This window comes from Pleuronectes platessa, chromosome 20 (assembly GCF_947347685.1).
Source record: "Pleuronectes platessa chromosome 20, fPlePla1.1, whole genome shotgun sequence".
NCBI classification, from domain to species: domain Eukaryota; kingdom Metazoa; phylum Chordata; class Actinopteri; order Pleuronectiformes; family Pleuronectidae; genus Pleuronectes; species Pleuronectes platessa.
The window spans coordinates 18,058,288-18,080,600 of NC_070645.1; the positions used below are offsets into that span (position 1 = coordinate 18,058,288).

The following is a 22,313-nucleotide window of genomic DNA, read 5'->3' on the forward strand; positions in this document are numbered from 1 at the left end:
AGGATATTATTTCCCACGTCCGAATGTTTTGCACTATCCCAAAACTGAATATTAATAAACCTTCAATCAGGAGGACTGTTCCTGACATCTCTAGGCTTCTCAAGCTCATTTAGCCTTTCATCTAATCTCGGCATCATGGCGTGCATGAAACTTCACAGAGTGAGTTGGTGAGATATAAAAATAAAGGTTGAGTTCATGTGTGTGTGTGTGTCTTGACGTCAGAGTTCTTCTTTTAGCTGTCGAAAGTGACTGGGCTCAATAACTTGGTCCTGACTCTGTTTTCGAGCGGTGCTGCAGCCTCTCACTCCTCATCCAGACGAACAGGGAGGCACAGAGACAGAGCAGAGACGGGGACAGAGCAGCGATGGGGACAGAGCAGCGACGGGGACAGAGCAGAGCAGGGGACAGAGCAGGGAGCTGGACGGCTGTGGGTCTGCGCTCCCAGCGACAGCTCCACAGCCAGGCCTTTAAACGAGGTCAACCAGCAGGAGTTAGCCCGAGCGGAGCTGCCCGGCCGGTCGGGCCTCGCTCTGGGCTGCCGTCCAAAGAGCAAAGCCTAAACACCAGTGAGATAAACACTCGGGGCCTAGAGGGAGCTAAGCGCTGCCATCGAGCTGGGACACAAGTACACACAGGCGGCTCCTCAGCGCACACAACACAACACACACACGACCGGGATACTGCTCTCCTAATCACTTTCCCAGCTTATGTCAGCGTCAAAGTAAACTGGACAAGCACATATGTATTCCCTGCTCACACACTTAAACGCACAGTGGAGCTGACACTCGCAACTTGCAGCGGTAGATACACAACACCCCCCCCCCCCCCCCCCCCCCCTGCACCAGCAAGAGCAGTGAACGCTCTGGAGAAGAGGGTCGGAGGGAGGACAGCGTTCCCTGACCTCCTCGGAGAAGCCTGCAGGGGAAGAAAATGTCATGAAGGACGGGGAACACTGCCTCCGTCGTCCAATGGCCCTTCACTTCCACTCCACTCATACACAGTGACTGTTAAACTCTTATTTTCCTACTTTAAATCCTCTTCACTCTATTTGCAGCCATCCACCAGCGCGTCCATCATCTTATTCGAAAAGCAAGATTTCTGTTTGTTTGTGAGTTCATAATAGAGACTCACTTTTTGAGTGCAAGGTGCATGCAAACAGATTCTGTGGAAGTGAACATTGCTGCCACGACTCTGTCTTTCTTTCTGCCTCCTTTGTTGAGCACGCTGCTGCACTCGTTTCACATCCACTCTCCCGGGTCCCTAGACAAATGTTACCTCTGCATTTCACTCTCATCCCGTCCTCGCTGCACCCAGTGTTTGCTTTCTGCCTCGGCTTTTTAACGGCGCGCTGAGAAAGGCTGTGGCGAAGCAGATGTAAGCCTCGGCCCGGGGGCGAGTGTATTCAAGACTTCAAAGTGTTTCCGTGTAAACTCAAGAGTTCCACCTTTTTTTTTTTCCACAGAGCCAATTAGCCAGACAGTGGAGAAGGGCCGGGGGCCACAGTGAAGACCAGAGGTGTCCTGTGAGGTGTCGTCCCTCTGCTCAGAGCCGACGGCCCTCAGCCTTGATGTCTCCATCCTGAGGAGACGGGACACTGCGTCCACTGGGAGAGGTCAATTCTCAGAATTAGTGGTTTCATTTACCTGCTGTAAAATGAAGGATCCTTTGTTGAAGGTATGAAACTCTTATATTTCTTTAACACCAAAATTTGAGAGTAAACTCGTTATGTGAAGGGATTGGTCGAGAACAGAACTAGTATTTAATAATATTGAGTCAGTTCCCTTTGCCTCTTAACACGGGTAAACGAAAAGAAGATGATTGACTATGTCCCAGTAGAGGACTTCATCTTTCTGCTTTTCAAACTCCTCCCTCTTTCTGAATCCACGTTTACTGCAGTTCCTCCTGCTTCCCGCTCTTGAGTTTGGGGTTTCCTCCACAGCGCTGCGTAATTCTCCCGGCCACAAAAGGATTTGCTGAAATTGAGGGGTGAATTTAAATCTGCTGGTGCACAGCAGTATTCTGCTTCCTTCTTATCAAGCACCCTTATCAGCTCTGTAGCATAATCACAGCTTTCCCGCGATGACTCTAGATAATTAGCAATTACCCTATTTATAGGCTCCTGAACACACTCTAATACGCAACATAGCCGGGGACGTGGTTAATTAGGACGCTTCGAGAGGTTGAAAGGGTCACGGTCCGGGTGTGAAGCCGCCGCAGACATGCGTGTGGGAATCCCTGCCTCACTAGGATGGCATGTTTCAAAAAGACACAGGGATTTCCCAAGATCCTAAAACGACTTGATATTTTGATCAGCCTGCAGAGGAAGGGGTGAGCGTTTTTTGGCGAAGGAATGTAGGGGGGGGGGGGGGGGGGCTGTCAGAAAAACGAGCAGATAAACGTTACTCACCGTTCTTCTGCTAATGCATCACGTTGGAAGAGGGGCCCGGGGAGTTTTCTGAGCGAGCTGGCACGTCGAGTGAGAAATGAAGTCCTACTGAAGGATGACACATTTGGATGTGACATAAAACTCTGGGAAATTTGTGCACGACACCGAGGAGACACATTTAACTTAAAACGGAGCATTAAACAAACCCAGAGCACTGATCGTTTGAGGGTTGAAGGGGGGGTTGGGGGGCTGGAGCCAATCCCAGCTCACATTGGGGACGAGAGGCAGATCAATAGCCAATCACAGAGCCGACATGTGGAGAACATGGACAAATCCAAGTAGTTTTTGAATAGTTCTGCTAAAAGTCACAACCTCCCTGGCGGCGATAGTTATAAACATAATATGTAATAGCAGGTTTCAAGGCTGTTAAAGCTGCACTTGTTGTTTTTCAGTAGAGGAATACGATCATAAATGTTTTAGTAAATCCATCTTTGTAACTTTCCCACAGAAGACGATCAGGAGCATGACAGACGAGTCATTATGCAGCAGAACGAGGCCTCAAACCTTCGCATGCAAATCAAGCAACATCCCTGATTCTGAGATCAATCACTTTTTGGTGACACACTGATTAATGAGGTTCAGCCGGCAATCAGTTTTTCAAAATGAATCCCATCAATTCAGAACGTCTCCTACGTCTTTCTCAGGTTAAACGAATGAACCTAAATAAGGACATCAGCTCGTTAAGGAGAGACGGGTGTAGCAGGTGTAGCGGAGAACATGCTCCACAGCCGCTGTCGTGTAGATAAAGGATTTGTTATCATGGCTGCCAATAGTGAACATGGCCTTCGTGTGATGTTTCTAAATTAAAGGCAGCTGAAGGTAAAGATTGCCGGATAAAAGACAATGACGTGTAAATCACAGAAACAATGCATGATGGGAACGGCTCGGGGTCTAGGTCACCACAGGGGGTCAGGGCCAATCAGATACAACAACTGACTCAGTGTGAATAATTAGTTCATCTTTAATATGGATGATGAGGCTGTTTTTTGAGATGTTGAGTGTGTGACAGTGTAGTCGTGCCGCTGTTACACAATCGGCCCGTGTCAGTGTGGGTGGAGCAGTGTGCCTTCAGCCTGAGGACAGACGTCCACATGTCTTCCTCTACCTCCTCGGATGAACTACAGCAGTGGCCGATAATTGGGTCGAATCGAGGGATCGAACGCAGCCTCCGATGGATCGAGACCGAGCTCCAGTCTTATAGACGAGACACTGTTCACTGAGGGGACAGAAATCTGTTAGGACATTAATGGGACACAAACGTTTGCACAGTCACGTGTTGGGGACAAATATTTAATAACTACCAGATGAATTACAATTACAATCTGAGGACAAGGTTTTTTTATTCAGACATCAGCCTCAAGAGGAACAAACTGTGATCGTGCAGGAAAAAGAAACTGGAGAAAAAGAATCTAATAACTGTGACATGATGGAGACAAAAATCTATAAAACTCCAAGGACAAATATAACCTGAGGGACGAAAGCCGGTCCCACAAGACGGAGAGTTTTTCAAGAATCTGATTGTCCACGTCGGGGAGGACAAAACCGTTCCCACAAGTCTCATGGGTATAAAAACAATCAGGGATCCGGTCTCCTCCAGGTTAATTATTTATCGCAGGACCAGGACTGGGAGAAGTGTTGGGGATAGTGGTTAGAACGAGGCCTCCAGGGAGGGAGAGTAAGTCAAAATGATGTGTGGAGCACGGAGAGTGTTGTTTGGTGCACACCGAGGGCGAGAGAGTGGAAACCAGAGCGAGGCCGAGGGCGAGAGAAGACGCAGGAGGCAGCGGCGGTTGTTTAACACCGGCGGCGTTATTAATTCAGCAGGTACACGGGGCGGAGGAAACAGGGTGTGATTGAGATGGTGGCAGGACGGGGGCCGGGGGCCGGGGTGACCTCCTGAACCAAGGTCAGGATGTGACAGAGGGTCAACCCACAGAGCTGGAGCATCCACTCACAGCAGAGAGAGAGAGCGACACATTGATGTGAAGCAAACATCACTCGTCCTCCTGACACGCAGCCGTCTGGCCTCTGAGCGTCCGTGTTTGTCTTTTAACTCAAAAGATGCTTTTTCAATTATCCTACTTCAACTGAGGCAGGAGTTTGATTCCAGATAAGTTTTTTTCTAAATTGATTTTTTTCCCCACAAATGCGTTGTGTCTCATTGTCTCTGGAGGGAATTTGTGAATAGAAATAGATGGAGAAGGAAAAACAAAAGTAAAGGAGATAGATGACGACGGAGCCACCGTCTGGTTCATTCAATATCTATCTGATCCTCCTCCGTGTTAGTGGATGGGACATGAACAACAGTAAAAGTCTAAGTTTCCACAGTAAGTTTCTTTTTAATTCCTTGTTTGATTCTATAATATCACGATTGACAGCCTAGAAGACTGACTTGTGATTGGCTGAGTGTGTGAATCGCTCCTGGGAGATGCTGGGGTGGGGGGGTGGGGGGGGTTCATCCTCGTAGCAAATTTAACATCACTCAATCAAAGAGTAGTTCAGATATTTCACTCAGGACCAAAGAGGTGGACAGATCCATCCCTGGAGCCTGAACACTGGTGTGGAACCAGATGCCATCGGGTTAAGAGATTAAATCCAGGTGCTATGACGCCACCTGGACACATTTTTAAAACCTGATGTTTTCATTCTCAGACTCTAAATGGTCCTCTCCCTCCAGCGGAGCGTCTCTCTCCTCCCGCTCGGCAGCGTCAGGCGGCCTCGTGGTGCGGGCTGGAGCCATCATTCAGGTTCTGTGTCACCGCCTTTCACCGGCTACCGTCCCCCAGGGCCCCACCACTTGTTCTGAGCAATAAGCTAATTGATTGAAACATTCATCATCATCCACGGCCACAGTCTCCCATGAAAGGTGCCCCCGGGGCGGCAAAGTCCTGGACTTTTGAAGAACGGTGAAAACACACTAATTGAAGTGCCATTAGTGAGAGATGAGAGGAGAGAGACGGGGAACCGTCAACCACAGACGCCATGTTTACAGCCTTTCAGCAGGAAATGAAGTGGAGATTGTGGTTGATGATCTTTTTTTTCGGCTACATGCTTGGTTATGTAAAGATTAATCTGGTTTCAGTGGGATCGAAGTCAGAGCTACTTAGTCAATGAAATGCAGTGTTTGCCTCTGGTCTGGAGTCAGAGTTGATATAAACACATGTATTATCCCTGACAGCAGCGTGGGCTGGTTCATTCTCTCCATTGTTTGAATGTTCCTGTAATTTCATTAGACACGGTGCCCACTTGCAAAAACAACTGATTTACTATAAAATATATGTGCTGCATAATGAATACGGAATTAAATTTACCCCAATTCCCAAAACATTATTGAATTGTATGCAGAAAATAAGTTTTCTGCTGCAGATCTGGAATTCGATAGGGTTTCGATCAGACCTTTCTATATCTTAGGTCACCTGAAGTTATTAATTCTACAAACTATATGTCTGCGTGTATTTAAAATGCATATCTAGGGAACTGTTATGTAAATGGTAAATGGTTTTGTATTTATATAGAGCTTTTCTAGTCTTGATGACCACTCAAAGCGCTTTAAAGTACAGTTTTACATTCACCCATTCACACACACACATTCATACAGTGCATCTATTCATAGCACTTGGTTATTTTATGGGGGGGCCATTCGGGGGTTCAGCATCTTGCCCAAGGACACTTGCAGATGGGGTCAGACTGGGGATCGAACTGCCGACCATCAGGTTGGAGAACGACCACTCTACCCCTCAGCCACAGCCGCCGACTATGTATTATCATAGTCAAGTAAAGAGGACAAATCCAGCTGGGTCTCAGTGGAATCTTTAAATAGATCACCTGTGGCACCACAGCAGAAAAAGAAATGAAAATAAAAACCAATAATTGGGAAAGAATGATAAGAAATCGTTGGATATAAAAAAAAATCGCTCTGCCACTCGTCAGACAAGCCGGTTCCCGGAGCCGTTGGGTTATTGTGTTTCTCTCCTCAACAGTCCGAGCCTCATTTTGTTTTGCCTTCCTCCTCTCGCCTGGTGAACCAGTCATCCATAGCATCTGCCTCCATCTGAGTTTGGGCTCGCCTGCACGCTTGGCTGGGCCGACAGCAGCTTGAGAGGCAGGATGCAAGGCAGGGCCAGGGAGCCGGCTCTGCCTGGCCCTGCTGGCTGGAACCACTGCGTTTTGTCAAATTCAATTGGTGGAATGGTGGCACTTTAAAAAAAAAGAACCTGCAGCTAAGATGAAGAAGAAACAACAACAGAGGATGTGCAACGAGAGGAATTCATCCCGTGCATGTAAAACAGAACGTGGAGAATGTTAGAGCCTCGTTTGAGGGGGGGAATGGAAATGTGAATACGTCATAGATACACTCCAGTAAATAAACTGCTCCGACCCCTTATGAAAACACAAATGCTTTGTTTCCATTAACACGAAGAAAAATACTCACTAAGTCGCATCTACAGCAGCTTGACATTATGGTCTGTTTCATCTAAATGGACCCAAAGAAACCCATTAAACTACAGATTGCTGCACATGCAGAGGGAATACCTGCCCGGGAAAGAAAATACAGCAATAACACAGAATGAATCCCTGGTTGCAAAGGCAGGGCAGACCTCCCTGTGCTGTTTTTATCACATTACCCCCCACACACACACACACAGACACACACACACACACACACACGCTGGCACACACACACAGCTCGACAAGACTTGATTACACTGCTGTTGGGGCTTTCTATTCATAGCTGGAGAAACACCAGCCCCCCCCCACCCCCCCCCCCCCCCCCCCCCCCGTCACCTGTGATTTACCTCGTCGTGCACTTTAATTAAGGCCCAGGAAAGTAGGTTGTTGGCTGTAACTGACACAACAATGCTGTAATTCCAATTTATGTGAGAGGGATCGTGTGTAATTTATGAATTATGAATATTCACGAGAGGAAAAACAACTTGGGTGGAATCAGCGAGGCTCTTGTTCGACGTACCTCCACACACACACACACATACACACACACGGACACACACACACATGTATACACACTCCCTCCTCGACTCCTCTCCCCATCTGTGTTGTTGATCCAGCAGATATGAGGATAACGAGCCCTCGTGCATGATGAAGCTGTCATGCAGCACGAGACGGATCCTGTAACAAGCCTCGACCACGGCAGCTTTCATCCTTCAGCTGTAAGCAAGCGCACCCCCCAACACACTCCTGCAGTGTAAGCGCATGGAGATCATTATTTCTGCGAACCAGGCTAAAAATCTATACCAGTAACAATGTATTTGTCTCCTTGCAGCCACACACACTCAGTATATGTCTCTCACACACACACACACGGACACACACTATGTCAAATGTCTCTGACATCGACTGTCCGTGGAGAAGGTGGAAGTACTCAGACAAAGAGAGTTATTAATTATTCAGGGAGGTTCACTGCCATCCATTACATCACATGCATTATGAATCAGTTTGATCTACAGCACATCTTCCGAATCCTTCGGTTCTACCGACGGCACCGGGGCCGCGGGTCGGAGGCGTCGGGGAGAACGAGCCGGCACCGACCACGACCACGTCTCAGGAGGAGAGCGGCAGTGTTTGGTTTTAACAGAAGGAGAAAAAGTTTACCACCAACTCACTTATAGCTCATAAGCAGACGTGATTAGCTTTACTCTCCAAATTGTTTTGAGGGGAAACATCTGTAAAAGCAGCTCTGAGGCTTTTAAATCATAGTTTTTACCATCCACGCAGACAGTTGTGTTCAATGCAGTTCTCCCACATGCACCTTTCCCACTTTAAGGCACCTTCATACAAACAGGAACTCAAAACTCCACGTGAAGCCACCCGGCGGATTGGCTGCACCACAGGACAGGAAGTCAACATGTTCTACGCCTCCTCGGTCACACACTCAGTTTGAGTCCCGGTCACTCGGGCTCTGCTGCACATGCAGGTGCCAGAGAAAGAATCAACTCCATCGAAACACATATTTACCGTATATTACATTTTGATTATTATTCCCCTCTGATCCATTGTTTACATGGAAGGAGTGTACGTTCCTCTAGCGAGACGTGTGATGACATCAGGCTGTGCGAAGATATGTCCTTCAGAGAAAAGTCTCCATGATAATAAAGTTCCTATTCAGAAGATAGAGTCTTTAAGATTGAAAGTCATCATCTTTTAGCTAATGGTTTGGTTTAATTTCACCTTTTAAATCAGGACTATTTTCTCCTGCAGGTGCTGAACAAGTGTTTTAAATTAATTTCTTGACCCTGTAAACAAACCCTTAAGATTTGACCCTCTGTGTCTGTGACCATAATAATAACTAATACAAAAACTATAAATGAATCAGCCCAGTTGGACCCATCTGTCCACTTAGTTCCACACGACGCAGACCATCAACTCTCATCATATTTCATGACAACATGACCTTGATGGAGGTAATAACTGAGACGGCGGCGGAGACGAAGATTCATATTTTTTCCAGAGGATCCCACTGGCCTTGACACATTGAAGGATCCATTTACGAGGATAAATATCAAGTTATTTACACAGCTACTGTCATATCGGATTTATTTTGGATGTAAACACAAAAAGGAAAGATACTTTTTTATGTGTTTCGATCTTCAAGACGTTTAAACTGTAATTTTCAGCTGATAAAACAGTCTCATAAAAGAAGAATCCGATCGGTTCCTCATGAAACCTTCAGATTTAGTGTTTTTCCATTCGCCCGCTTGTTGAAATGCGACCGAGAGCGTGAACGTGACAGTTGAGTTTCCCACACAGGATCAATCCTCGGCCTAATCGGCACGTTCAGCAGGTTTGACACTCACCTCCATGGTGGTCAGGTTGCATCGATGGGTTCCAGCAAACCAGCCGTCAGTGGAGCACTGGTCGATATCAACATCCTGCAGATTAATGTCCACTCGCACCACGCCCCTGCAAAGACAGGAGGACGGCATTAGGACGGCTGCTGGGGAATTAAGGATGTTAGTGCAAAGTGAGGGATGAGGGACTTTTACAGGTTGAACTCTTTTTTTCAATAAACTTGATATTTACATGATTTGAGATCAATATTTTGATAGAAAGACGAGGACAACGTCTGAAAACAATATTTGTATTTACTCAAAAACAAGAAAACTAATTACCAGTGACACCACAGACATGAGTGAGATGTTTGCAGATTAAAATAACTGCACAAAAACACCGAAATCAATAATAAAACATCCATTTTGCAAATCTCTAACAGCAGCAGACATGCAGTATGAATTAATTCAGTTTGCACAACATAAATTAATCTTAATTATTATTTAAGTTGACTGTACTTATTCTATTTCGGCAATTAAGAATGTATTTGAAAATATGAAATATGTGTTGGGTTCAATAGCACATTGAAATCAGTTAAACGAGGCAGATTGAAGCATGAACCATTTCCACGGGGTCAGAATCCATATTTTCAGTTAACTAATAGCTGGAGTGAGGAAACAGTGAAATGAGGTCAGACACGATGAACGGCAGCTCGGTGTCTCGTTTCATTTTGAGTACCGACAAAAATAGAAACCTCATGTTTCTATTTGAGTACTTATTATTTCATCCGCTGCATTGTGCGGTATACGCTGTCTTCTGCTGAGGGAGGATATGAGGCAAAGATGATGTGGTGGTGATTCTCCTTTACCAACATACAAGTGCAGCTGCGGCAGGAAACTGAGATAAAGAAACTGGAAAACCAAATATGTGCATTTGTCCCCTGTTCTGGATCCAAAGCAGAGTTTGATGGGTTCTTCTCAGACATGTTACTGCAACACAACAGCTAGATACGAGTTTATATATATCTATTTTTTTGTTAAGTATAAAATCTATATTTATTCTGCCTGGTTGGACAATGCTCTTCAGTTCAGCGAGGCCCCGTGCACCGTCTCCTCTCCCGTGACCTCAGCCCACGTTCAGGCAGGAAGACTGAAAAGTGGAGGACGGCTCGAGGCAGCAAGTTGGAAAATCTATACTCAACTACTAAATACTAAATTCTCTAACACGAAAAAAACTTAGAGGAGACGTTATGAACGACTGTCCAGACAAGAGCCAGTGACACCGGAAAAAAGAAACATGTCTGATTCAGCATTTAACTTTGCAACGACCTTGTGACTCTTGTTGGAACATTGACCTTCACGTGGATTTTAATGTTGCTTCGGGATTTACATCGAAGAGCAAAGCTGAGCCGAGTCTCTGATTTCTGTGGTCGTCCAATTTCCAGGATTTGTGTCCCGGACAGAAACGGCTCTGCAAGTTTCTACCGGAGATCTTTGGCCAATAAGGCTTCAATTACAGTGTAGTGATTTGTATTATTATATTATAAATGCATTTAGCCTCAGCGCTGCTTTGTTAAAAAGCCCCCCAGTGGTCTCTGCAGAAAATTAATGGAGAAGATTATTACCTGGGAGATGAATGAACGGCGCTCTTCACACCTCATTCTACTCCTCCTGCAGTTTTCATGGTTTTACACTCGTGATAAATGTACCATGCAGCCAGTGTAGCACATGAAATGAGGTAATATCAAATCTCACAAGCAGCCAGTAGGTTCAAGTCTTCAAGTCAGTTTCCTGCTGCATTCAGGTTCAGATCAGATATTTCTAAACACACGTCCATGTCCCGTCCACCATCATGGAGGAGGGTCTATACTGCAGCCAGCCTCTGGGGGGCGATCAAGATGCTTCACTCTTATGGTTTTCAGCCCTTTGGTCACCATGTGCTCCGACAGGTTGTGCTGGTGTGTGTCCAGGTGAGCAGGAGCTGCTTCCCTGTACCTGCTCCCTCAGGATATCAGCCGAGTGCTCGCTCTCTACGTCTGTTATTAATAACCGCTGCTCGGGTCCCGCCTCGGGGCAGCCTGACCTCGCTGTTCTCCACCTCCCTGCTGAGAAATTACCTCTGTTTCATTTCTCCGTTATGTAATAAGGGCATTGAAACACGCGGCACAGGAATATGGCCATTTGCTCTGAGGATTCATCAAAATGTCTGTTACAAAAGCGGCTCAGGCTTTTTGGGTTTTGTTTGCAATAGTCTGTACAAAGAGAAAAATAGCCTGTCTACTTTTCCTCTCTTTCCCACAATCGCCTCCTCTTTTTACGTCCGCTTCCGACTCTGCAGGCGATCAGCATCGCAGCCAGAGAGGACATATGGCATGAAAAAGAGCTTGCGGGGGGAAAAAGAGAGAGAAAAGAGAGCAAGTGCATCGGGGGGGGGGGGGGCGTCTGAATACGGGCGCCGCACAAAGACTGGACCGTCACGTGAGAGCAGGAACAAGGAGCATGGGCAGAGGCATCGTGGCCATCGAGGCCACAAAGACGGGATTATCACAGAGAGCAGGAGATAGTGGTGCCCCAGGAAACGAGTGCTCTCTCCTTTCATCCTCCATTCTCTGTGGGTCTAAAGGCCAGAGCGGCAAAGAGGAGGAGCGTCCCACCAGCACCGGCTCCGCTCTCTGGGACATAAACTGTGCTCACGTTAAGAAGCCGACCGGATCTGGCTAATTGTTCTCAGGCTACAAAAGCATATTCACGGAAACATGCTGGCAGTGAAGGCCTCTTTGTTGCAGGTCAGTCATGGATGTCGGGTCTATAAGCTTTGAGCCGTACGTCTCTATTCAGGTGCAGAAGATGGACTCTGAGATTGATTAGCACATTTAGCCTCCGTGCACAGGGAGCCGAGCTCGAGTCTGAACCTCGACCAGCAGCGGCTCCATAGAGACTCCTCTGCAGAGCTCAATCAGATCTCATGTGTGCTGGACACTTTTGCATGTGTTAAGACCATCTGGCAGTTTCTTCTGGAGCAAAAGGAATTAGCTCTGACATTTCCACCGTGCACATAAACCGAGGATAATGTAAAGAGAGAGGTGAACATGAGAGACTGGCAGAAGCTTAGACATTATCCTTGAGCTCATCCATGTAGCCAGACGACGTGCACGCTCAGGACGCTCGTCTCTCTGCTGCCCCCGGTGTCCCGACAGGAAACACTCTGCTGTGCTTTCAGAAGGGCACAGCTCGGGCATTATGTCACGGAACAATCACAATGCAAGAACCGTGCAGCCCTCCCGAGGAAAATGTCTCTTATGTGATGGAAACACATTAAGCTGACAGGACGAGCAGAAGGCTAATGTGAGTCTGGCCGCCGGGCAGGATGCTGCTTGTCTCCCAGTGTCCCAGTGTCCCAGTGCAACCTGGGTCATTGTGTTGAGTTCTGTCGCCGGCCATCAGAAAAGACACGGCGCCCGCGGCGAAGCGTCTGTCACAGAAAACGAATAAAGACACTTTTCTTTTAGAGAGTGGGAACATCCTGTCATAGTTCTGGACTCCTGACACTCTTTTCAATAAAAGCTCTGCTCTGACGTCTGAACACTGAGCTGCAGGAGAGTTCATTGATTCGAGCTGCTGACAAAGGAAACCTGACAGTTCTGTGGAAAACATTAGCTGATTGATATATATCTTTTTTTTTTTTGATTGGATCCGATGACAAGTCAAGTAAATAGTTCTCGTTTGATTCTGAAAGCAAACACTGATTCTTCTTTCATCTCATACTAGAGATAATCAACCAACATTTGTGCTGACTCAGGGTTTGCAGCTACTTCCTGTGTTAAAGTTGCATTTATATTTCCGTTGGTCTGTAACGTCCCTTAATCTGAAAAAATTTAAATAGCTTAATTCCTTTGACAAATCATTTAGCAGCTCTATATTCCCCTGCTCTGCGGCCGCCCCTCTATCCTCCTGCAGCTCTATGCTCACATCAGATTACCGAAGGATGAACCTCCAGTAATGAAATTACAGATGTTCTAATCCTTTAAGAGGTTACTGGTGCATAACACTGCGAAAATCACCGAGATTATTTCCATCATTAGCTGCATTATCATGAATACATATAACTTGGTCGTTGGATTCTGTGAAACATTGACATTTTCTCGTATTGACGGATCCGAGCAGCGTCCCAGTGACGTCCCAGTGACGTCCCAGTGACGTCCCAGTGACGTCAGCCCTGAGAGCAGAAGAAGAAGCACCTCAGGGATCTTTGACCCGTGCTTGCTTCAGGTTACACTCACTGGAAAACCGATTGCTTCCAATCTTCCTCAGACTTTTTCCTGCCCTGAAATCAACACGCTCGCCGTTTCAGCTCTGAATCCCCCCCCCCCCCTCCCTTTCATCTCAGTTTAGCATCATGTATCACGCTCCCAGCCTCAGGAGTTGTGGGGTTTCCTCCCTGTTTAGTTTCTGGATGGTCTGCTTCTGAGCAGATGCTGCTGGTTCCTCGTGGAGCTCCAGGCCTCCCACTCCGTGAGACGGCCGGTGCGTCCCACAGCAGGAACGGGGGGGGAAACCAGAGCCAAGTGTAAAAAAGGAAAGAAGGTGCTGGTGTCTAATTAGAACCCTGTGTGGCCTTTGGAGAAATACAATGAGGAATACTTGTATCCTTTACAGTTTGCTTTCCCTTTTTTAAAATGAGTTTGCCTTGTTATTCTGCCGCCGCTGCTTGAGCTTCAGCCTGGAAGCAATTAAGATGTGTGTTGTGAGAGTCGAATTTGAAGTGCAGTGTGTGTTCACCGCACAAAAACAGCACCTCCACTCTCGCATCCATCTCCTTCTTTTGTGTATTTTTTTTTGCTGTGTGTGTACGAGTCACGAGTTTGTGTCTGAAGTTAGAGTGATCTGCCAATTAGGAAGGTACAGTATCATCCTGAAGAATGTCTCAGCCTCCAACAATAGCACAGACACACACACACACACACACACACACGCAGACACACACACTGCACGCTTGGAAACAGCCAGTCCTCTGTGTGTGGTCTAAGCTGCCTCCCCTGTGCCTGGAGTGCAGCTGAAGAGACAGACGGGAAGAGGAGAGATGGAGTGTGAGAGGTGCGATTTCTTACACCTTCACACAAACAACAGGTCGATCTATCACAAACACACGTCCCCACACTCCTGCTCTAACAAGACTCACTCCTTGTTTAGCACCTGCGTGTTCGACGAGCCAAAAAAAAAAAAGAGAAAAGGAGCGAAACAAGACTCATAATTTCCATATGCATGATGCATGGAAAATCAACACCAGGCCCCTCGCGTCTTCCTGCAGCATCACACCAAACAGGAAGTGGCTGAGGCATTGAAGGACCGGAATCAAAATGGCCCACGCAGGGTTGTTGTTCTACATCATTCATTATTAATTCATCGGCGTATTGATTGTGTATTCATCAGGAAGGGAAGCGGAGGAGAGCTGATGTCTGAGGCAGCGTTTCCCCTCTTCTCCGGTTTCTTTATCTGGCTGCTGGGGCACAGGGAGGCTGCAGGGGGCGTTGTTCTGAGCGCCTGGAACACGGCAAACAGGGAGCGAGGCACGACAACAGGTGTATTTCAAAATCAACCCCGTGTATGTGCATTAATCAATCTGACAATGCTAACCCTGCAAAAGCTGCAGAGATCAATACACCAGAGAGAAATAGCAGAGTCAGGTTTGAAGGGGGGTTTCTTTCATTTTTAAAAGGATGGTGTCATATTTCAGTTTATTCCCTGTCTTCCTCTGAGTTATATGAGAAATCAGTCAAGAGGTGAGCTCTGTCCAAAAAGTCAGTCGAGGTCAACATCGACCTCAAGCCTCCTCTAACGCTTAAATTGATTTATTTCAAAAAACTAAGTGTATCAAAGACTGTTTCTCTCTGAAGAGCTGACGTGTAGCTCGGCTGTTTCCCTGCTAAACAGTGTCCACATCCATGTTTGCTTAGCTTAGCTTAGCATAACATCAAAAATAGGGAAACAGCTAGCCTCGCGCTGTCTAAATAATAACAATGTGTCAATACCAGCGACTCTAAACCATGCTACACAATGCTAACTATGCTAAAGCTGAGGTTCACTTCACATTTACATGAGATTAAACATCATGTGACTCTGCAAGAAAGCAAATGAGCACATTTCCCCCAAAGTTTAAAGTATTCTGTGCATCAAATGTACAGATTCTTCATTTCCCCATAATACATCAGCGCATGAGATACTGTATAATTTACATTAACCTTATTGAAATGGCCGACATGATAATGTGAATACATGTGGCCCCTCCTGCTCCTTTAAGCACAGAGTTGTGGTTCTTTTATGGCCGCTGAACAGGCCACTCTCCGGGGACACAAACAACACAAAACACCCACGCGTGTCACACGTTCGATCTTTTGGAGGAGGCCCCGGTTGAAAGGGGGGGGGGGGGGAATATCAATGGACGGTGAAACTGCTCCTTTTGGCAAAGAAAGGTTTCTCCGTCTCAATTCTTCGACCATATCGTGAATCTGGCTTCGTGAATAAACTCTACACAGCATCAGTTTTGAGTCTGTGGGTTTTGTTCCTCTCAGATTGCTTCACAGAGTGTGTGTGAGTGTGTGTGTGTGTGTGTGTGTAGCTGCTCTGGGAGGCTTCAGTCGGGGGTGCACTGCAGGTTTGGACTCACATGCAATCCCTGCCTGCCTGTGTGCGACTTGAGTGTATCAATTAAAGATTCATCGAAGCCGGTACACACACAACTACCGATCAGGATTAAATATTCATTGGGAAGATGTTGGTCAGGATCCTATGGAGCCTTCACACTTGACTATTCCGGTGCATATCAGGGCCGCTGGCATAAACATGGCACATTACACCAGCGGGCTGCAGCTGGGGTGGCTTTAGGACACGGCTTCTACAAGGCACCAGAACATCAGAGGCATTTCGGCATTTCTTCATCCACTGACACCGGCTGCCTTGTGTTACTCTTGAAATTGGCCGTCTCTCATCTCGCAGAGCTTCTGACTCATTGCAGGTTTTTTTGCAGCCTCCCTTTTTGAAAGCGGGGAAAAGAAAAAGGGAAAGGTCTGCACTGCATTTCCCGAGCGGTAAATCGAGAAGCTGAGCGAGTTTGAAAAATGAATTAGGGCCTGTAGCCAGAGGTTTCCACCACTGCTACATCGAGTAACATCCAAGGGTTATTTTTAGCATCTCGCCGCCTCATCAGACTGGAGGAGAGAAGAAAACCCCCCCTCGTTTGAGAAGAGGAGGCCGGTGGGAGGGTGTAGTGTGTTTGGGGGGAAGAGGGAGGAAGGTCTGATCACTGCACTGACTGTGATGGGAGAGGAGTGGGGTGTACTGGTGGTTGAAGCCACCTGAACTCACCTTTGGACTGACGTGAGCCTTTCTCACATGCATCTGTAGTTTCTATAATATCGTGTGTGTGTGTGTGTGTCTTGCAGGATGATGAGGGTTCAAGGCAGAAGTTATGATTTCTTGAGTTTTAGGTCATATCAGCCAATATATCACTGCTCACATTTCAAACACCCATCATGTTTCCTACCTGAACTCAGGAGCCAGGTTGTTCCTGAGGCCGTAGAAAGCCGCCGATAGGGTCAAAAGCCACCGAGGAGCAAAATTCCCATTCTCACACTCCAGGTAGGGAGCAGACCACTTCACATGCGTCTTGTCAGGGATGAAACTCTCTCCTCTGTTCAAAGAACTGTCAACTGGTTTAAAGTCCCGGCTCAGCACCCTCTTATGGAACGTGGGCTTCTTCCTGTCTTTGACCTCGTGGTACCACTCTGTGTCCGCGGTGCGGTTGTGCAGATGGTGGTGGGCCACGCTGGAGAGGTCCTGCAGGACGATCTCTCCACCGGCCCTGGTGGCTTGGAGGAGCATCGAGGGCCCGGCCACGGCTGAATCCGCGCTGAAAGTGACCACAGCCCGGTGGATCTTGGCGTCTCCCTCCAGTATACTCCTCACCAGGGCATGGTACCACTCAATGTCTCGCCGGAGACTCTGCTCCCTGGACCTGTTGGTTTGCAGGACCACGTTGAGGAAGTTGGTGGCGTGCAGCACCGTGTCCAGCACGCTGCCCAGGGAGTGATGCGGGGCGGCGTGTGACCTTCCCCGCAGAGAGGCGAGCTCGTACCTCCGCGAGCAGTTGGCGTGTTTCAAGGTGGTCGAGTCCCCCGTGTGCAGGAAAGCCGCGACCACCCGGGGGAGGCTCTCCTCGATTTGCTGCGCCAGCCCCGCCGCCTCCCCGGCAGCAGCAGGAGGAGGAGGACGAGGCGCGCGGAGATGCGCCAGCTGCCGACGGTGAGTCTGAGCGCCGTCAACCTCCGCCCGTGCTCCGATCTCTTCCCCGCGCGAGGACCATTCCGCGTATTTATGGTTTGATCCGATCACAAATCCCACTTGCAGCAGCAGCGACAGCCGGAAAACAGCCATCACCCTTCCAGAAGCGCCCGCAGATGTTCGGGAGATTGCTGCTGCTCGGAATGACTGAGTCGTCTGGCTGCAGAGCTGAGCTGGAGAGTAGGATACAAAATAAAATATATAAAAATCACCCAATGGCTCAGCTAAAGCATCGCTCCGCCACTTGTAGGATATTCATGCGAGGCTGCACGTTGCGTGTTGTGGGGATGAAAAAGACAAGGAGGAGGAAAAAACGACAGGAACTCCCTTCCTCTCCTCTCCTCGTCAAATCCCTTCTTCCTTACTGATGCCTCATACAGCTTGTTGATGTTGAGTATCCGCTTGCAGCTGTTTCCCCCCTCCTCTCTCTCTCTCTCTCTCTCTCTCTCTCGCTCTCGCTCTCTCTCTCCCTATGCATAAGACTGTCTCGGTCTCTTTGCTGCAGATTCGATCCTATGCAGCATGTATTGGTTGCACAGCCTGAATCACAGGCGGAAGCAGGTAGCAGGTAATTGTGTTATGATGGTTTTTATATGTATTGTTATTTCTCATGGAGCTTCTCACTTGGCCGACAGAAGCACTCCGCCCTCTTCCGACCACAGGCAGCATGAAGGAGCCTGTAACAGCCACACACATACACACACACACACACACACACACACACACACACACACACACACACACACACACACACACACACACACACACACACACACACACATACACATCCGCGTTTGGACACATCAGCTGTCAATCAGGAGCTGGGTTTGGTGGAGCTGTCCGGTGCTGAAACACACGAAGGAGCTGTCAGGTGCTGAAGCTGAAGACGCCAACCTTCCACTGATTGATCCCAATTAAACACTTGATTCAGATCAATGGATCGAAGTGACATTTGAGAGTCAGCTGATCAATTGGTGGGAATTTATACCAATGTTTTCTTTTGTGGTCAGAGCTGAAGTTTTGACCTTTTAAAGCAGATGTCTTCTCTGATTTAACATAAGATAAGATAAGATACAACTATATTGATCCACACACTAATGGAATTAAGTCGTCACACCAGCAGGCAAGTCAGAATGAGAGAGAATGTAAAAAATATATATATTCATAAAAAAGACTAAGTATTAACTTAATAAACACCTTTCACTGTAGTGGTTTGTATTTTATGTTTGTATGTAAGTAAAGTGCAGTGGCAGAGGATGATTGAACAAGCAAGTAGAAAGATAAGGGTTAGTAGATAAACAGAAATTTGCAAAAGGTAGTTTCTGTTAATACTGCTAATAGTATAAGTATTATGTCCTGCAACTAACCACCTGTTACATATATAAATATACATAAATATATTAACACACACACACAAACACATATATATATATATGTATATACTGTATAACCTACATGGCCTGACGGCGAGCTGATATATTTCTTATTTGTCACCAAGCTATCAGGTGTCAGGTTGTCCTCCCTATCTCTCTCCCTCTCTCCCTCTCTCCCTCTCTCTCGCTCTCTCTCCCTCTCTCTTTCCCTCCCTCTCACCATGTCACGTCTCGCTGTGTGGGCTGCAGGCATCTCGTCCTGGAGGCAGGGTGAGGGAAGACAGGCGTGACGAGGGGTGACAGAGCCGGGAGTCGGCCTGCGTGGTGCACGGTCCATCGGGGGGGGATGCTGAGGAAGTGGAGACTTGAAGACGTCCTGGATTTCTTGACCAACCTACACACATGCAGCTGCATCTGAGGCTGCTTTTCTTTTCTAAATATCCACAAGCTCACAGCCAGAGACAGGAAACCAAACAGTTGCTATACTTGCACCACCGTGACATCGACATCGCCCTCCTGTCCCCGTCTGTCTGGTGGCATTCATAAGTCAGATTACTCATGGGGCTCAGAGTGGGCTGCAGTTTCTCTCTGTTTTAATTTGGGTTTGCTTTTAAAAACAAGCGCAGAGCTCTTTGTCAGCAGATTTCAGAGGCATGCAACTCAAATGTGTCTCTTTGTAGTCATTTGAAATTTGAGCTTATTAATAACCACATTTGCTTGTTTGGATGTCGCGGTTTCTGCTGCTATTTTTCTGCAATACCACCGTATTCTTGTGTTCCTTATATCTTATTAATCTTGTGCCTATAACTGTTACCGGTGTCAACTAAAATTAAACCTGTGGGAAATCTTAAATAATCTGTCAGGATGATGATGATGATGATGATGATGATGATGATGATGATGAAGGTGGACACAGCATCATCTTTTGGAGGTATCTCACAGACCAACGTCTGTTTCTGGCCTCGTGCCTCTGGAGGGTCTCGAAGCAGGTGACTGTGTGAATGTAATAAAATGTGATTGAAGAGCTGCAGAACAAAGGCCCTGATGGGAAGTCAGACACGAAGCCTCTAAAGAACATGAGGACATTGGTCAGAGCTGTGATGGTGACAGACATTATAGCTTCCTGGTCGCTTGTTGTGAGCAATCTCTCATGTTGACTCCTGGGAAAAACACATTGGTAATGTAATATTAACTTTTGAGCTGCTGGGCTTCTATGTGATGTTTTTTTGTGTGAGTTACTTGATGGTTGATGTGCTCAAAGTTACAATCTACAGTGTGAAACATAAAGGACCAGGGTGGCTTTTCTTATCAAGCACTAGGAAAGGAGAGTTTGCAAATCTAAAACGGCAACAAGTCCAAGTAGTTGTCCGTTCTGTCAGGGAGGTGCAGACATGTTCATATAATAAACACAACAGTAAGCATTTTTAAGAGCTTACCGTGCTTTGGACACGCCAATGCTGACGTTGTCATTATCACAACATGTAACATGCATGTGGCTTCCCTTGTATCCATCACATTGATAAACAGCAGCTCCCTGTGTCCCAGGCTCGGCGGAGGAGAATCACTCAGTGTGTGACAGTCACTGATCACTTCATACCTCAGCAAGAAGGTGATCGCACGGGTGCATGTGATGAGGAATAAAGCGAAGCCATCTGCAATGTGTCACTCTCTCGGTGCTTGGATTCTGAGGTGTAGAACGACGCCCAACGTAAAGCACAGGCCGGCGTGGAGTCTGGAAACTGGACGTCGTGACCACAATGAAACCTTTGTGACAGTTTGTGACAGTCTGTGACAGTCACAGCAAATTGTCATTTATATCTTGTGAATTTTGCAATAAGGGCTATCTCTTCCCAGAACATGTGGCATTTTGACCTTCAGTTCCGCAACACATTTGGTGTGAGGGTCCGAGATGGTCAAATTTACACGTCTGAGCCCGTCAGCCTTCCCTGGCACTTAACCCCTGTCAGTCAGCTGTCAATCTGAGCCCCTCGAGTCCTCTGAGACAAAGCTCATATCTCATTTCACGCATATCCATCTCAGGGTCATTGATTTTTCATTCGCCGAGAGAGAAATGGATTCTCTTTCCTTCATCACAGACGGGAGAAGATCCCGGCAGACGGTCGCCACCAGCCCGATGAGGGCATCAGTTAAATGTAATCTGTTCCACGGCCCTTCACTTGTTTTGTTCCCCTTAGATCGAACCATTGCCTTTTGTCTGTGAGCTGTTCAGAGACTCTGAACGGCAGAAAGGTACAGATGCATTTAGCTCTGCTTCAAAATGTAAATGAGCTCAGTCTGTGCTCCGGTAACAGTCGTGTTGTGGTGGCGAGCTCCTGTTGACAACTTCATTAGCTCTTCTCCCCTCCTCTTCCTCACACTTCACTGAGGTACGTTGGGGTGCGAATCAATGTCTCAGGTAATTCGCTGGGAAGCCTCCGGTGAACACCATGGTGAGATGTGTTGGTGCGTTTGCTTCCAGAAAGAAACCATTGATCATGGAGATAAAGAGACTTCACTTTGCAATAATACTCGTGTTAAGGGTTAGGGTTTTACTACACAGAAACCTGCATAGACAATAAAGACATGCACACACTGTTTTCACTGAGGTGTCGGATCAGATTACGTGTTTTGGAGGAGAAGAGCCAGCTTCCTCCAGTCACCCTCACGTCTTCATTAAAGTTCAGCAGGTCTGAACCCAGTGATCAGACTCCTGATCCTACACAAGGTAACATCAGTGTCGGCCACATTAATCTGACAGAGATTAGAATAGATTGGAAAAGATTAGAATAGATCATTAGATTATTATATAAAACCATTAAAAAGATGTCTCAGGGAAATCTACCTTCGAGAATGAAGTAGGGCATTTATCAATTTTATGATTACAAATATTAAATCTGTTGTGATAAAACTATACAAATTTTAATTCAAACAGTTTATTTGAACAGAAAAGTGAAATGTAAAAATGTGTACGGTTCAGTTTATGTTTTACATTAACATTATTTCTACCTTGACCTGTATCATGCAATCAATGTATTATCCATTTTTGGTGAGTTTATTATACTTATATCACTCTTGCCTTAGTCTGATTTAATCCATTTTAATTTCTTAATGTCAGAACTGAATGTTTGACTCCATCTTTATATTCAATGGTCAAGGACTTTAATGTTCTGTCCCTGACAAACTCCAATATGTTGATATATTGTATAAATAGATTTAACGGCTTTTATATTAAATAAAAACTTCTTATCTTTATATCTGCTTGACATCAGGGTGTTTAACACTTTCAAGCTCGTCCTGCATACGTTAATGCCAGTTCCCCAGTGGGCCACAGTCCCTGCCACGTCTAACCCCTCAGTGACCTTGTGGGGGTGC

The 22,313-nt window shown here is 46.7% G+C and overlaps 1 protein-coding gene across 1 annotated transcript in view; it reads right to left on the minus strand.

Moving 5' to 3' along the window:
- gpr158a (G protein-coupled receptor 158a) overlaps positions 1 to 17,661 on the minus strand; it is a 44,321-nt gene extending 26,660 nt beyond the window's left edge. Inside the window, exons 1-2 of the mRNA XM_053412765.1 lie at positions 16,772 to 17,661; positions 9,259 to 9,364 (exon numbers count right to left, since the gene is read on the minus strand). Of these exons, the coding sequence (XP_053268740.1) occupies positions 9,259 to 9,364; positions 16,772 to 17,661 (996 nt within the window). The remainder of the gene's footprint in view (positions 1 to 9,258; positions 9,365 to 16,771) is intronic.
- Positions 17,662 to 22,313: the final 4,652 nt, after the last annotated feature.